The 17,123-nt window shown below is 32.1% G+C and overlaps 1 protein-coding gene across 1 annotated transcript in view; it reads right to left on the bottom strand.

Annotated features, from left to right (window-relative positions):
- Positions 1-17,123, bottom strand: part of LOC106464874 (RYamide receptor-like) — a 108,787-nt gene that overhangs the window by 20,800 nt on the left and 70,864 nt on the right. Inside the window, exon 2 of the mRNA XM_022393296.1 lies at positions 16,095-16,195. Within this exon, the coding sequence (XP_022249004.1) occupies positions 16,095-16,195 (101 nt within the window). The remainder of the gene's footprint in view (positions 1-16,094; positions 16,196-17,123) is intronic.

Here is a 17,123-nt window from a genome sequence, read left to right as displayed (position 1 = left end):
CTAACTAGACTAACTACCGACCTACGTACTTAATTACTTACTTTACTATTATTACTTACTTACCTTACTTACTAACTTAGTCGTCGTATATATATATATATATATATATATATATATATATATATTGCCGGACTGAAGCCTTGAACTTTCTACAAACTACGAGACGAGACGATATGATGTAACAATACTCATTTAAAGCAACGACACATATTCCGAAGATTCGAGTAACATGATGTCAATTCACAACAGTTGAACTCCGCAACAAATGATTCGTAAACAGTTACGTAAGTAAACTTGCCATAACTGTCGCTTCTAAAAATAACTTACTTTAACGCTCACACAATATAAACTAAATAAGACACTCGTATTAAACTTAAAATGAACATCATTGCAAAAATATACAGAGAGGCAAGTAAGAGATTCTTTCAGAAAACGTGGGAAAAGATATTAAAAACTTTTGCAAATCCTTTATCAAATGTCTAAAACATAAAGCAAGTCCACACTCAAGAAATGCTCCATTACAACAAATACCAAACTTGATCATGCCATTTCAGATGATAGCCATGTATATTTTAAGTCCCTCACCACCATCATATTCAGGAAATAAATACGTAATAGTTGTTTTGGCCTATTTAACTAGATTTATGGAAGAATATGTTTACCAGATCAGAAAGCAGAAACCAACTCCTTGTAAACCAAATTATAGATTGACGTGCAATGTCACAGTGTTTACTGACAGTAGAGGTAAAAATTTCATTTCAAAATTAATGAAAGGATTACACAGATTTTTAGGAGCAAGGAAAGTAGAGCCAAGTGCATGTTATTTAGCTCCAATGGATTAGTAGAAAGTGTAAATAGAACATTATTAGACATAATTTTGCTCCCCAATGGCACATCGGTATGTCTGCGGGCTTACAACGCCAGAAACTTGGTTTTGATACAAATGGTGGGCAGAGCACAAATAGCTGTAACTGTAACAAAGCTGTAACAAATAGTGTAACTTTGTGCTTAATTTCAAACAAACAAACAAGCAAATAAACATAATATTACAAAATTATAAAATTGTAAAACAGGTAAAAAACATGGAATGAGCAGGTTCCATTGATATTATTAGCTTACAGATGCACAAAAAACGAATCTACACAATAGAGTATTTCCTTTTCATTACGCGAAAGAGATATATTATCGTCAATGCAGGAGATATTAAATTTAAAAAAGTTTAACTTTTCGTTAGATGAGGATTATAAAGTGGAGAACGCAAGTAGCATTTCAGAGAGCAAATTGATACCAAAATAAGGCAGTCGAAAATAGAAAAAACAAGTAAATAATAAAGCAAATGCCAATGAAATTAATCTAGGAGTCGAGTTTTGTTATTTACCATCATTATTAAAAAAAAAGAAACAAAACTAAGAAAGTAGCTCAGCTATGAAAAAGGCCCTTTAAAACACCAGCAAAGTATATGGTACAAAAACTATAAGGTCAAAATACACAATTATTAGATGTCAACAGGTTGAAGAAATTGAAAGAAACTAAGCCATATAAATATCTGATGAGTCAACGTTAGTTAAACAAGCAGACTAAGAAATTAAGATAAGAAAGTTAAAATACAGATGAGATGAAAGGAGATCATCAGATCAGTAAGTAAGATTTGTCAGCATAGGTGAAATTAAGATGAATTATAAATATAAAACGTTTTCCTTAAACAAAAAAAAGATAAATGCTTATAATGACACATTGCAGTAACCTGTGTCGAACTGTGATCATCTCCTTCATATTTAACAATTATTAGCCTTACACATGTTTGGGTAACATTTTGTGGCTCATCTGCTAACACCTAAAACTCTAAACAAGGCATGAATTGGTCTAGGTGAGTTAGATGAAGTTTTTTTTTTTTTTTGTGAGAATTAGACTTGGTAGAATAGTTAATATTTGTATCCCATTATTAAAACCATTACAAATGGTAGAATTTAATTAGCTAATATATTATTTCCTGTATTCAGTCAAGAGCTTTTTTAATGTAATGGGGTAAATCGTAAAACGCGTAAAATAAAGTATACATTTTAAATATTAACGATCTTAAATGAGTTCAATAGTAATCAGTAAACTTCTTGATATGAACCTATAGATAGGTTATATGCAATGTAAATTGCAGTATCTTACGTTTCCAATCGATTGTCATATACGTACATTACAGTGAACTTGTAATTAGACGAATATTAGCCAAGTTGCATTATCTCTTTCATTTTTACTATGATGTTTCCGACACATGTCTAGGATGAAAGAAACAAATTTTTCTTTTTCAAGAAACACATTAACCTTATCAAAATAACACCGTATGTAGAATTATTACTTGTTTTTTTATTTATTACTAACATAAATTCACATATTCATACATCTAAAACATTTTTTTTGTGTGATTACGAAACACTTCCTCTTAGAATGGATCATAATAATTGTTTAATGGTTGAATTATGAATTGTTCTTGCGTATCCTTTCGCTACGGTATAGACATTAATATAAAAAAGTCTTACCAATTAATACTGCATTTTATCCAGCAACTACAAATATTGAAGAACCTAAATGTTTTGCATACAGACAAAAAGCACGAAATCATGTAAGTTTCACTTAAAAATGTGAACGAAATATTGTTCTAAGAATCGCTTATAAAAGTATTCAAACCAAGTGGTTTACCTATAACCATCTAAATAACGAAATACTACATGGAAATAATAAAACATGACTTATAGTTTATAAGGTATTAAATCCAAAGATTCTTGACCTAAAATATCTTTCTGCGTATACTTTGCACTTCTTTAAAGAGGAATAATACACAATATGCTTGAGCAGTTTTGGCCAAAATGTTTGCATATTTTGTAACAAATAAGATTATTATTATTAAGATGGAATACAAATACACTTAGCACTGTCAAGCTGAGAAATGAATTATATATTAAACATCTACATGTGTAATTTGTATAATGATACAGTTTGTATGGACATCATGAATGATTTCTTACAACAGCAAACAATTTCATCACAAAGTTGTAGAAAGATGTGTAATTCAGCATTTCATCTATCACAACAAAATCTCACCCAAACATATATAATGACAAAATATAACATCAAATTACCATAAGTAGAGTCTGCATCCTCTATATCAGTTCATATTAAACATTCAGTATTTGGTTGGTCTTCCTCGTACTCTTATAACCTCCGCAAGGCGACAGGGAATGTTGTCGATGAGGTTATTCATGTAATCCACCATGATTTTATCCCAACTTGTCACTAGAAGTCGCTGCCACTCAGCTACTGTAGCTGTTTTACGGTCATGGTTAGCAATTTTCCGATTACAATCTGGAAACTGGTCGAGATAATCCTATGCAATATGCGCCTGTGGGCAGTGTCATTGTCATCCTGGAACACAAAATTATTGCCAAACCTTGCCCTAGCATACGGAAGAAATGTTGTCTTCATGTGATGCCTGAAGGAGGCGCAATTGACGTTTTTCTGGAGAATATGAAGAGCATTTTTCCACCATGATGAATAGTTGCCCAACTATGTACTGCATCACCTCCTGTGTATTCTCTTTGAGACGGACAGTCTTCTTTCATCCGTTCTTTAGTCAAACGACGAAAACGAATCCTCCCATCAGCTTTAACAAGCCAGAAAAAGAAGTCATCTGAAAAGATGACATGTCACCAGTGTCCTAACTGTAAGTTGGCAGGCTGTCTTGCCCAAGTAGCACGGTGACGGTGGTGAATTCTGGATCATATCGGTTTGCAGATAACCCTTCTTTCAAAATAACCTTGTTAATCACTGTTCTTTTGGATACCCTGCAATGAATTTGTTCTTGCCATTCCTGTCGTAAGGTGTTGCAATACTTCTTTCGACCTTGACGTGTTATCCTGATCCAAAACATAATCATCTCGGGCATTAGTTTTTCGTCGTCTACCAGTAGACTTTTCTGGAACAACGTTTCCCGTAATCCGATGACGTTTCAGGATTTGGATACAGTACACTGGTGGCACCAACTGTTTTGGCAATGTCTGTTTGCTTTATACCATTTCTGGACAGTCGAACAATTTCTCGTGACTCTACACCAAGTACAGAGAAATCGTCAGAACAAAGTGTTGATCTGTTTCGAAAAAAGATTATACTAAAAGTACACCCTTTTACACAAAACAGTTGTGTATGTGCGTTTTGACGAACAAATGCTCAAAACAACTTTTACAGACTTCCAACTGGGCTTTGAGATTGATTTCAAAAGATATATAGAGAGTTGAAAACAGAATGGAACTAATCCTATAAATGTACATATAAGCCTAAGCGTCAGGCTGTTATTAAAAAATTTGAAAGACATGTTTTTTCTCTGAAGATAAAGCTTTTTTGTCCAGTTTTGAACTTTACAATGCATTTCTTTGACTATTAGTTCTTATTATTTGTTGTGTAGTACAATACATTCTAAATGAAAGGTGAAGAAAAGCGCCTCCAATTTATTGTCGAGTGGAAAGCGAACCAAAAAAGGCATTTTAACAAAATTGTATAAATAAATATAAATGCAAAAGAGAGATTACAACAAACTAGAAATGAAAAATTCAAATTTAATAAGATCATTTACAAAATAGATTATTTGAAAAATACTTCTGCACATATACATGTAGAATAATGTATTACGTGTTTCATAGAACAGCAACAGCTGCAGGAGCGCATTAAATGTAAACACCACAAACCAGTAAGAGAGTCTAAATATAACAGATTTTGCCTTCACAAGAAACAAGTTAAATGAGCGAAATTTGTTACAGATGCACGATCTAAAAAACGTACAACTTCGGAACAGAAAAGTCTCGAAATGTTATTACAAGAAACGTGTCATTTTTTTATTATAGTTAGATTTTTAAGAATCGTTGGCTTTTTTACAGATCTCATTTTATTTAGAGCTATTTAGTCATTAGGAGACTGTGTCAAATGATAAATGTTCTATTAGAAAACACAATTTTATTTATTCTAAAATTATATATTACTTTATTTATATTCTTTGAAAATAACATACTCAATTCGTTGCGCGCGAATCGCGGCGAACAGGGTTCTGTAGATAACATTTATAAAATGAATTATATTTCTCATATTCAACTAATACGAATAAGTACATTTGGAAAGCGCTCTCCACTAGATGCAGTCCTCTTCATTGCCGCTCGACAATCGTAGGCACTGCATTCAATTTCTGTTCAAATAATAAACAAAAACAAGTAAGGGAGCAGGCTTACACCCCCTAGTGTTTTTCAGTGTAAAAAAATGGTTTACTTGTATTCCAATAGCTCTTTACAGGATATAATTAAGAGTAAAATAGAAAAAAACTATTTACGAATATATCCCATTATGCTTTTCTCTAGCTTTCGTCTGCCTTCGTCACCTAGGTCTTAGTGAAATAATCCCAAAATGAACCATAGATACATGTTCTTGCATAGTTTTACATGAAAATACCCATAAAATTCCTGCTAATATTTTACCGAGTTCTCATCAAATTATATCTCCCCATAAATGTTAAAATTACGATTTCGTAAACAAGGTACAAGGAGTGGCCTATTCCTCTTGAATTAGACCGAAATATAATTTTAGGAAATGTTAAGGGTTAATTATTAAAACTCAGAAGTTGGTACTCATTCGCAGGATAACAAGTCAAGCTTATTCTTTATGTATGAATATAAAATATACAATATAATCATTACATCATTTTAAGTTTGTTTTCCAAATTAATACTATCACTCGATATGATAAAACTTCTTTCTGCTCTGAAAGCTTGGAGGCTAAAGAATTCAACTCGCCATCTGCAGGTCGCGGGTCGCTTAATAATGTGACGGTCAATCCCACTATTCGTTGGTTGATTTCCTTTCTTCGCTCCAGTCTAGTGTTTAATTTCTAAGTTAGGGAACGCGCACAGATAGCCCTTGTGTAGCTTTGCTCCAAATTCAATACAATGATCGGAAATAGCTGCCACTAGAAATTTATCGTATAATGTTACTACATTGAAGGAAACGCCCAAATGAGATTAAAATTTCAAGGAAAGTCTGAAGTTAAAAATAGAATATTCTTTGAGAGATGCTTTAGAAATCGTGTTTTTTATTATGACGGAAGGTTGATTAAAGATTCCAACAACCTTGGATACATTTATCTTCCAGAACAAAGAGTCGGTTGGCGAAGACGTTTCTTGTAACATCCATAACCCGTCTTAGAAATAGAATGTTGACGAAACATTCGCCACTTAATACACTTATTGTGATTTTCGTATTTAAACTAACTATATAGCCAATAAGTGTAAGGAAACACTGTAAAATTAGAATGTCTGACTAAATTATTAAACACATTAAACTAGAATTTTTTGTATTTTATGAACTACATATAGCTTTACACTAAACAGTGTAAGTAATTAATTTTTTTTATTAAGGAAAAACTGAATTTAAATGACTAATTACTGACCTTTCGATGCTGGTTATGTAGTGGTTAATGTTTATATATTAAATTTATGGTAATAATCAATATAATCTGACATTAGTTTTACCATATAGTAACTAAAACATTGTCGTTTCCTGTTTTCACATTTAACTAATAAAATTATCTTAGAACTAAGATGGTCTTAAGTATACCAGTTAGTACAACAAAATAGTTCCACTAATATTTAGAGCAATTTAAGTCACACATGTTGCTATTTTGAATAGTTGTGTTAGAAAGCTATATTCTCTCCAGGCTTGAGGTTACAATCTGAACCTGTTTGTGAATGAGTAATTGGTAGGTGGGCATATTTTTCCTTCTTAGTTTAACGCGAAGCCAGAAAAGGCTTGGGAAAATTCAAAGACTATAAATCAGCACACGGTGAGAATATCTGGTTTATTCCCAGCTGTAACTTAAACCATATATTTTTAAAACAACATTTGATATTTCTTCCCAATATAGTAAACATACTTTTTATTTACTTTTGTATTTGTTTTAGAGCTAGCTTTCCTTGAGTCAATTCTATAGGTTTCTAATTTAAGATCAAATGAATGGGAATCTACTCTTAAAACATAATTCTCAAACTTAATTAGTTTGATGACATGTTCTGTAAATAAACAGTGCTTATGTAAAAATAAAGGATTTGCCCCCCAGTGGCACAGCGGTATGTTTGCGAACCTACAAAGCAAGAAGCTTAACTTCAAACAAACAAACACACACACACAAAACAAGGTTTTGAAATACAATGCAGGTATCGGTAAAGTAAAACAATCATTAAATGATCAACCTGTAGCACACGACACAATCAATGCCCATTTCGCAGTTTTTTGCGTTGTTGTTGTCGTTTTTCAGACGCTAGAGAGCGCATGAGAATTAGTATTCAGTTCAGTTTTATTAAGTTTGGTTGAATGGCATCGAAAACACGGTTAAACTGATAATATTAGTGCAGTGATAAGCCTTCCGACGAGACGACTTGCGCTACTGGCGGTGATCAGATGTGACTGAACAGGGTTCCGGTTGAAAGTGATATAAAAAGTAAAGTTGGAGTTGTGACAAGGATTGAAATATTTGGAGAAGGTATTGACGATCCGGTACAGAAGATGTTGTGTTTTTCTTGTTTTTTTTAGAGAGAAGATAGATTTGGTAAGAAAAAGTTTAGTAAATAAAGCTGGGGAAGCCTAACCAGCCTGGGAATCGCCATAAATGGACTATTTTATTTATTGATGGCAAGGGAAGATAACAAAAAGTACTAACTTCTCAACAAAGTTGGAGAAATATGTTTTCACGTTATGGAAAACAAAGAAAATAATTTTGAAAAATACAGCAAAAATATTACACTCAGGGTAATAAAAATGCAAGAAAAAAAATAGATAAGATATGGAAAAAATAAAAAGAAATTCTATAATTAAGAAATATAATGAAAAAATCTATTTAAATAATACGCTTGTATTTGTCTGTCCAGGACTTTTCTTGCAAATTTCTCGATCAAACGCTACAAATCTCGTATTGTTAGAAAGGCTTATGTCCTATGAGTCCGGATTGCATATTGGCTTTTCCAAGCAAAATCACCTTATCTGCTTTTATATTAATGAAACTTTTTAATGCAACGAGTATGGCACACGATGGCACAATGTCGTTGTCATCACGTGACCACTGGCTGCAATTTCAGCTTTTAGTTTTTTTTTATTTGCAAATTATTTCATGCAAACAACACTTAAACCGCGTGGAATTTCTTATAAAAATTCTATGGGCTTTCATAAATTATTTAGATCTAAAATACGCATGCGCAGTTTCTTCAAAACCATGGGCTTATCACTTTCTGAACACGCATTCAGACGTTTCTACATCTTCAGCTAAGGCTGCCTTCATTACAACTTTACATTTATTTTACTTTACAATAATTTGGCTTCGGTTCGTTTCATAGACTGTTATAACCATCTTTTAGCTTTTTTTTTTTTACTGTTAGTTTTATTATTTGTTTCTTTGTTTCATCTCGTAAAATTGTATCATACACTGAACACTCATAACTGTTTCATACTCTGTACACTATTATAAATATCTTTACTTTACTGTTTACTTTTAAGTGTAGTTTTATTAAATAAAGTTACGTCTACGTGAGTTTATTTGTCTGATCTCGTAAATTTTATTCCAAATAAACCAGAATTTTTCAATCTAACACAATAGCGTGCGTGAAAATGATAGAATAAAGAAAATTCAAGCGAAGGGCATGAAAACTACCGGAAATATTATGCGGGTCACGGCTAGTAAAAAAAAAATATATTTTTTTCAAGTAACTTTTGAATAAAATAGGAAGACAGAGAAGTTGTAGTTGAATACAGGAATCAAGGATTTAAGAGAAAAGTTACTAGGATTCGAAATAAAGGTTGGAGAATTAGATTGTAGAAGAACTATTTCGTATAAAAAGGAATTGAAGACGATAGAAAAGAGACCAGTAAAGAGACAGAAAGAAAGGTAAAAAAAGAATAGTAGAGAATACATACGGATTAATGTAATTAGGAACTGCTCGAGTACATCGAGTAGGAATGCAAGAGGAAAGTGTTTAACAAGAAAAAGAAAGTGAACTGACTTTCAAAAACTAATTTGAAAGTTACGGACATCTATATTGACAGACAGTATTCAATACAAATTATAGTAATAAAAACACTGTTTGAAGTGGCCAAAAGAGAGAAGGAGGGGAAAGAAGGTGACTATGAGATATGATAATAACTGACGACAAATATTTTGCATAGGACAAAGAAAATTTTCCAGTGGCGATTAAAATGAAATCAAGAATGTGTAGAAAAGGGTGTAAGGTTGATAAGCTAAAAACCAAAATAGCGAAATATATGTTAAGGAAAAAACATAAGCGAAAATGTTGTAAAAGGTCAACAAAATACAGAAAATTGAAAATAACAAATAGAAGAAAATCAGAAAATAAAGTATTTACATTTTAGTGTAGAATGTGGCAGGATTATTTAATAAGAAGTGGTGATACTGATGTAGACATGGTAGAGCAAAAAAGTTAAAGAGTAGTACAGAAACGAAATTTGAAGAATGGAAGAAAAATTTAAAGAGGATGGAGAGAGAAGGTAAGAGAGGAAGGTAAAATATAAGTAAAATAGATTTTGAGTTTAGATAGAAACACGCCCATTGACATTTTGCAGATATGACGATCAGTACAATGAAAAACATATATTTTGGTTACATAGAAAATGGAGGAGGGAAGGTAGCCAACACGTTATTTGCAAATTATTTCAAAAAGAAACAGAAAACAATAAAAGAAAGTGATGGAATTGGGAAATGAAGAGAACGTTTCTGGACAGTAGAAGTCCTGAAATATGTGGAATGATAGCTGAAGGAGAATAAGTTGAAACTATAAAAAAAAGATGTAATAATGGCAAACAAATTGAACGGAACATACAAAAACAATTGGGGATACAATAGAAAATTATATGTATTATGATTTATAGGAATATAGATGAAGAGGTAAAGATAGGGTGATATATAAAATAAAATAAAGATTGAAAAAATATGAACTTTAGCGAGAATAAGACGTAGTGGTGTACTACATATGACAAAAATGAATAAAGGAGTAAAATAACAATATTAGAGTCTGTTAAGAAAGAAAGATACGATAATTAATAGATCAAATTGTAAGGTAATGAAGAAACAACTTGCAGATGAACCTTAACTGGTAGAAAATTGCAGAAAATCACGAGATACTTGGACTTGGAAAACATTAAAATAAATTACTAACAGATAAAGTTTTGTTTTGTTTTGTTTTTATAGCAAAGCCACCTCGGGCTATCTGATGTGTCTACCGAGAGGATCGAATCCCTGATTTTAGCGTTGACTGTAGACTTACCGCTGGCCCACCGGGGAACGCTTGATAAAGACATTAATATGAAATTGTAACATAATTAATAAGGATTTAAATCGTGTAAGTAATAAGTAAGTTTAAATTAAAATTGTATTTAATTAATGTAATTAGAAAAAAGATAAGTTATATTATAAAGAGCAACGCCCTTCTAAATGGCTGGACGTCTAAAGAATTAATGTGACGTATCAATAAGCTTTCTGACACAGAAATGTTTAGGTTTTACTTAAAGAGAAAAGAACCAACTACTTATACTGAAATCAACTAACTAAAAAGAAATTACAATAAGATAATCGTTTATTCAGTGTATGATAACATGAAACCTAATAATGATATAAACCCTTCTATGAAACAAAATTACGCTAACCTCTTGCCTCTTTATTATCCATAGTTTACTTTAAGATGATTCCTCTTGAAACATACATATATGCATGTATTTATACTTATATGTATATAAATAGAGATATAAAGTTTTAATGAAGACAGGAAATTTGATGTATCAATAGATACAGATAGTTCAACAAATGGTCAAAAGATCAACTCGAATAATGGACAGTTATAGAGAAGTGTTTTCAACCTTAGTAGAATTTCTGAGAAGCGTTTCTGTCAAAAATTGCTGGGAATAAACCTTTTATAATAAAATTTACAGAACAACATTTTGTCAAATACGTTAGAAAAAACGATCTTTACTCTTCAATAATAATAATAAATAGCAGTCGATGTGTTCGGAGGAAAACGAAGTTTCACAATAAAAAGGATAACGATACTTAAGATAAACAACGTCGTTTATTTATAACAGAAGGAGACATAGATAAACGTTTCGGAATCCTACAGATTCCTTCTTCGGTATATAAAGCAAAATAAAATAATTACATCATTCCTAAGTAAATAACTAAAATACATTGGTGCAATAACGATATTTTACTCAAAACTAAAAACATATAGAAAGTGAATGAGTAACAAACAAAAATGCTGGACATATTAAAAAATGTGCAATTTAAAAAAAAGACTGCATGTTATTCAACGTTGGGGAGAGTTTCTTTAATCAATAATTCCAGATCAGTGTTTGCCTTGCAAAGGATGTTGAAATTTGATAAGTTATGTTTATGTCCTGTTTCTTCACTATGTTGGCGTACAGAAGAAGTACAGGAGCTATTAAACATTTTAGGTTTTTTCATGAAAATTACAATATCTTCATTGGCTCTACTTAGGAGATGGCGTTTGGTTTTTTCCATTATAGGAGGCCTTACAGTATCCACACGTGTAAAGATATACAAGCCACGAAGAAAGGGAAATTGGGAAAAGTTCTTTAGTACAGAAAAAAATATTGTATGCGTGTACAAATCTGTAGAATTCCGAAACGTTTATCTCTGTCCCCTTCTGTTATAAATAAATAATGTTATTTATCTTAAATAATAAAAAAACTTATTATTTCAGGCAAAATTTTGCCATTTCGGCTTCAACAGGGCTCATAGTACGAGAACAATATGACAAAAAATACCGAAAAAAACTTACACGAGATAACATTTTTGTACAAAGAAAATTTGCAAGCTAAAACTGAAATTATTAGAACTAAACAAAATGTTTCCTTTTTAACTTCTAGTGATGCAAATCTGCATCTTAAACAATAAGAAGAATGATAATAACACTACAAATCATATGAGACTTTCATACCGATCACTCAGATATGTGGAGTGAGATTTTATAATGATAATTTGAATATTTGTTCCTGTGTAGAAATTAAAGCACTTCTACTTTAATATTAACAGTGTAACATATAATTTATAAGATAAATAATGGAATACAATACAATATAGAGTAAATGAGTATTTTTCCTACAACAAAATTCATAAGGTATCGTAGGTAACACACTGATCTCCTCGGAGATGTGCACCGGTTACAATTGCTTCGAAGTAAGTATCTTACTATTATAAATTAGGTTTTGTCAGTATGCTTGTGACAGATATAGAAGTTCTGTACCAATACACCGAGTGGAAAAATCACATACGATTTATGAGTGAAAAACATATCGTGTTTTCACGTTACAGTTTTGAGTACCATGCATGTGAGACCCCTCTATGTATTTTTTATGTATATATATATTTTTTTACTGAAACATAAATGTAAGTTGTGTTTTACTCATATTTCGACATAGGTAAAGTCCCGATATTTTTCTAGACGTGAAAGTATTATTAAATATCAAAATAGTGATTATAAATTATGCCACATATAAGAAAATTTATTTGTTCACAGAATGAAGTAAAAAATTTAATCATTATCAAATTTTAAGTGCTTGAAAGCACAGTAAAAATGTAAAAATATGCTATTTTGTGCTGTTTGAGTCTCATAAATGATAAATTACTATATTCAAAACATTAAAAAATCCTCCAAATCGTAAGAGTTCGTCATCTTAAACAAAAATAATTAATATAATATTGTAGGATTTCAAATCGAACTTTCAGGAACAATTATCGTTAAAACTTTTTATTTTCAGTCGTTAGAGCTAACGAAATTTGAAAGAAAATCTGAACGGAGCTATTTATATTTTGGCATTTCCTTGAATGCCCCCTCCCCCAGTGACACAGCGGTATGTCTGTGGACTTACAACGCTAAAATCCGGATTTCGATACCCGTGGTGGGCAGAGCACAGATAGCCTATTGTGTAGCTCTGTGCTTAGTTACAAACAAACAAGCATTTCCTTGAAATAAAAGCTGAGCGTGGTACAGTGGCTAGCGTGCCGGATTGTGAATTTGGAGTTCCAGGTTTGTGTTACGTGACCGGCATGAAATAATTTTAAAACCGTTCTTCGCATTTCGGGTCTGTAGATGCATTATAGAAATGAATAATTCCCACTGTTCAGTCTAACAAAAGTAGCCCAAGAGTTAACGACGGATGATGTTAGCTAGCTTTCCCTTTAGCCTATCATTTTCAAACTAGCGATAGCTAACGCAGATTGTTCTCGTGTAACAAAAACAAAACCTTGAGGTAAAGAACCTCAAACAATTTTTCAATTATACAATTCGAAAAGAAAATAGTCTTTACCTCATACATAATAAGCGTTACAAACGAACTTGGTTTTTGAATTCGGTTTAACAAGAAAGACTTCTGATGTCTGCAACATCACTTATTCATTGAATCTCCAGTGAATGGAAACTGTAGTAAGCATTTATTGAATCGTTGGCTGACATTGTTTCATTTTTAAATACTTATAAAAAAAAGGCCAGACTTTCTCTGTTTCTTACAATTCATTGTTAATTCTTGTTTATAACGTACTACTCGTAGCATTTTTTTTTAATTTCATATCGTATAGAAAAAACAGTGAGAACCGCTGAAAAGAAGTTTTAACATTAGATATTGTTTATTGTTGTTCAAATTGTGGTATATTTTACACGTAGTGCATATTTATAAATTAAAAATACATAACATACTACAATAACATCACAGCCCTAGATATGAATGGAACTATACTATTAAGTCTAACCCTGGTTTCAAATAGACTTGATAATTATTTACTTTTTATTTTGAAGTTATCTTGTCTTTAATCTTAACTTGAGGAACAACCAGTTTCTTGACATTCATGCAACTCTTCAGGTTTACGATAAAGAGGAATCAAGTACAAATTATAGAAAAATAATCTTTAAATAAATAGAATCAAGTCAGAATATCAGTAATAAACGTTCGAATTTATAAATACGTACATATACTAAGTTGATAATAAAAACAAGTACCTTTTAATATTTGCTTTCCTTCTTAAGTATACATGTATGTACTCGACATTGTTGTTGTATTTCCCTCTATATTGCTCCCCAGTGGCACAACGATATATCTGCGGATTACAACGCTAGAATACGAGTTTCGATACCTGTGGTGGACAGAGCACACATAGCCAATTGTGTAGCTTTGTGCTTAATTACAAAGAAACCCTGTATGTCAAATAGATAGAAAGTCATTATATTTGCGCCTTCTACAATCTGAAATTATTTAGTATTAAACATGGCTTTGAAATGTTAGATGAAAATTGTTTTCACAATTGTACATGTTTCTTTTTTTTTCATGCCCGGAAAACTAAAAATAAAAAAATAGCTCTGTCAGTGAACAGAATTTCCGGATAAGACATCCATTAAAATGCTTTTTTGTTTGTAGCGAGCTAGTGGAAGAATTATGTATACCTAGTACTTGGGTATATTTGTGCGCAAACGTAAGTTATCCGTTTTTCCGACATAAACCTACTAATATATTACAGGAAATATGGAACATCTTTGGAGTTACAAATATATTGACCGTTGGCACAAAAGATTATTTCACAAGTAGAACTATAGATACATTTTTCTGCTTTAATGTAGTATTTGATACAAATCACAATTCCAGCGATATATTTGTTTTTGTGCTGTAAGGTTGTATCAAGTAGTGTGTGTAAAGTTTGTAGGATGTTTTACGGCCAAATCCGTTTCTATTTCGATTAAGACTAAAATGATGGATAATTACGAGTGAAAGAATGTTTTATGTTTCATCTGCAATCTTGGTGGCTTCAAAAATTTTTGGGGCAATTTTGAAGCCCCCAGATATAATATTTTCTGAGCTGTGACATTTTTTTAAAATATGTTTTAGTTCTTCCACCATAATCTCTCGCCTCAGTGGATTATATACTAAGATATACAATCTTTCTGCCTAGTTCCGAGGGATATTTGATTTTATGTGTTTGAGGTGGCTGCTGTAAGAATCCAGGTGCCTATGCGAGTTTGTTGGTTTGTAATAAATATCAGTGTTCACTTCTCTGCCTTTGGTTACTATAATTAAAACTTCTAGATATGGAAGCTGGTTTCAAATGTTTTCATGGGTAAATTGTGTAACACGGTTTACTCTACTCATTATTTGAAATCAAAATTTCCAGATCATAGGAGAGATTCCAGATTATAAAATAGTCATTTAGATAACATTTCCATGATAGTGTTCTATACTGAAATAGTGTAGTGACATATCAAACATTTTCTCGTCAAATAATCCATTATAATTGTAGTACATGTGGGAGATACTTTGTGCTCATAGCTGTACTTGAAAGCTGATCATAAAGTGTATCATCAAAATCAAAGAAACAATTATTTAAGACAAGATTTAAACTTTTTATAATTAAGATTGTATTAAACCTAAGATGCAAGAGGTCTATATATATATATATATATTTCTCTAAGAAGTGTGTTACTGCTTTTAGTCCAAAGTTATTTTATGTTTAATACTAGGATACAGAGAGATAACATCAAACGATGTTAGCATGTGTGGCTTTCTTCAATTCTGTTAGAGAATTTGGCGATAAAATCTCCATCATTCCTAATGTGGAAGGGAACTCTGGAGATAAAAGGTTTGTGTCATATATCTAGAGGTTTAGCAATCTTATTAGCAACAGTCGGTCACCCTTATATTTTAGGTGGCGATGATATTTACGTTTTAAATATTCTTCTAGGGCTTTGCATTTGTGTATTTTTGGAAAAAACAGAAAAATTAAATTTTTGCTTAAGATTAATTAATTTTCTTTGTTAATTAGATTATATATAAAAAGTTTGTATAATTAATGAGTTTTTGTTGTATCTCATCGAGTATATCATTTTTGCTTTCTGTCGTAATGTCACAGATCTCTTTCTGACCTAAATTTTTGGATTCAACACAACAAATCTTTTATTTATTCGTTATATCTTAATTATCAACAATCGAATAACATTATGCTGGCTTACTTACTCATTGATTTTAGGGACAATCTCTTGAAGTATATTGTAGGTCTGGAATGGAAGCCAACAAAAAGCGAAGATAGTTACCACAATAAACAGCATCTTGATTACCTGTAAAGAGATAAATTAGACCAAATATTATAAATCTTATCTTACCGTTCGTAATTAAAACCCGTTAAATGGAATATTACTAGAACTTATATTTTAGAGGCTTCCAAAAATTGAAGCTTACCAGAATGTTAGCTCATTGTTCTGTCTGTTGATAATGTGCATCGGCAGAAGATTAGCTAATTAGGTAAGTAAAACCTTCTAGCTACAAACATTCATAGGCGGAATTACAGAGGGGAAGGGAGAGAAGATGGAGTAGTTGCCCCCCATTTTTTTCTTCTCTAGGATATACACTATCCTACCAAAAGTCATTGGACACGGGTAGTTATGAATAAAACATGTCTTTATTCCAAGAAGTTAATAGCATGTTGGCCCTCCTTTGGCCTTTAATTCTTCGTGGAAGACTGTCTACTAATTTCTGGTAGAAAGCTGATGGTACTGTGCTCCACTCTTCATTACTCTTCATCCACTCAGCATTAGTAAGCTCCCTACTGAAGAGGATCGTCTTGGCCTTGCCCTAATTCTGCGTTCTACTTCATTCCAAAGATGTTCTATCAGGTTGAGGTCAGGGCTCTGTGCTGACCGCTGCAATGTTCCGATGTTACTATCTTCAAACCATGCGTTCACAGTCCTTGCTTTATGACATGGAGGGTTATTATGTTGGAAGGCGTAAGGGCCGGTACCATAAAATTGCCACAATGTAGGACACACAGGATTGTACAGAACATCATTGTAGGACTCGGCATTCATGGATCCATGCACTGTAACCAGTGGACATACTCCATACCACTAGAAGCACCCCCAGACAATGATACTGCCTCCTCCACACTTCACTGTTGGGACAACACACTCAGGTAATAAGCATTCTCCAGGCATCCTCCATACCCAAACATGTCCATCAGACTGGAAGAGCGTGTAGCGTGACTCGTTG

This window comes from Limulus polyphemus, unplaced genomic scaffold (assembly GCF_000517525.1).
Source record: "Limulus polyphemus unplaced genomic scaffold, Limulus_polyphemus-2.1.2 Scaffold64, whole genome shotgun sequence".
Classification (NCBI taxonomy): Eukaryota; Metazoa; Arthropoda; class Merostomata; order Xiphosura; family Limulidae; genus Limulus; species Limulus polyphemus.
The sequence above is the reverse complement of the archived record's forward strand: the minus strand, read 5'-3'. Positions and strand labels throughout refer to the sequence as shown.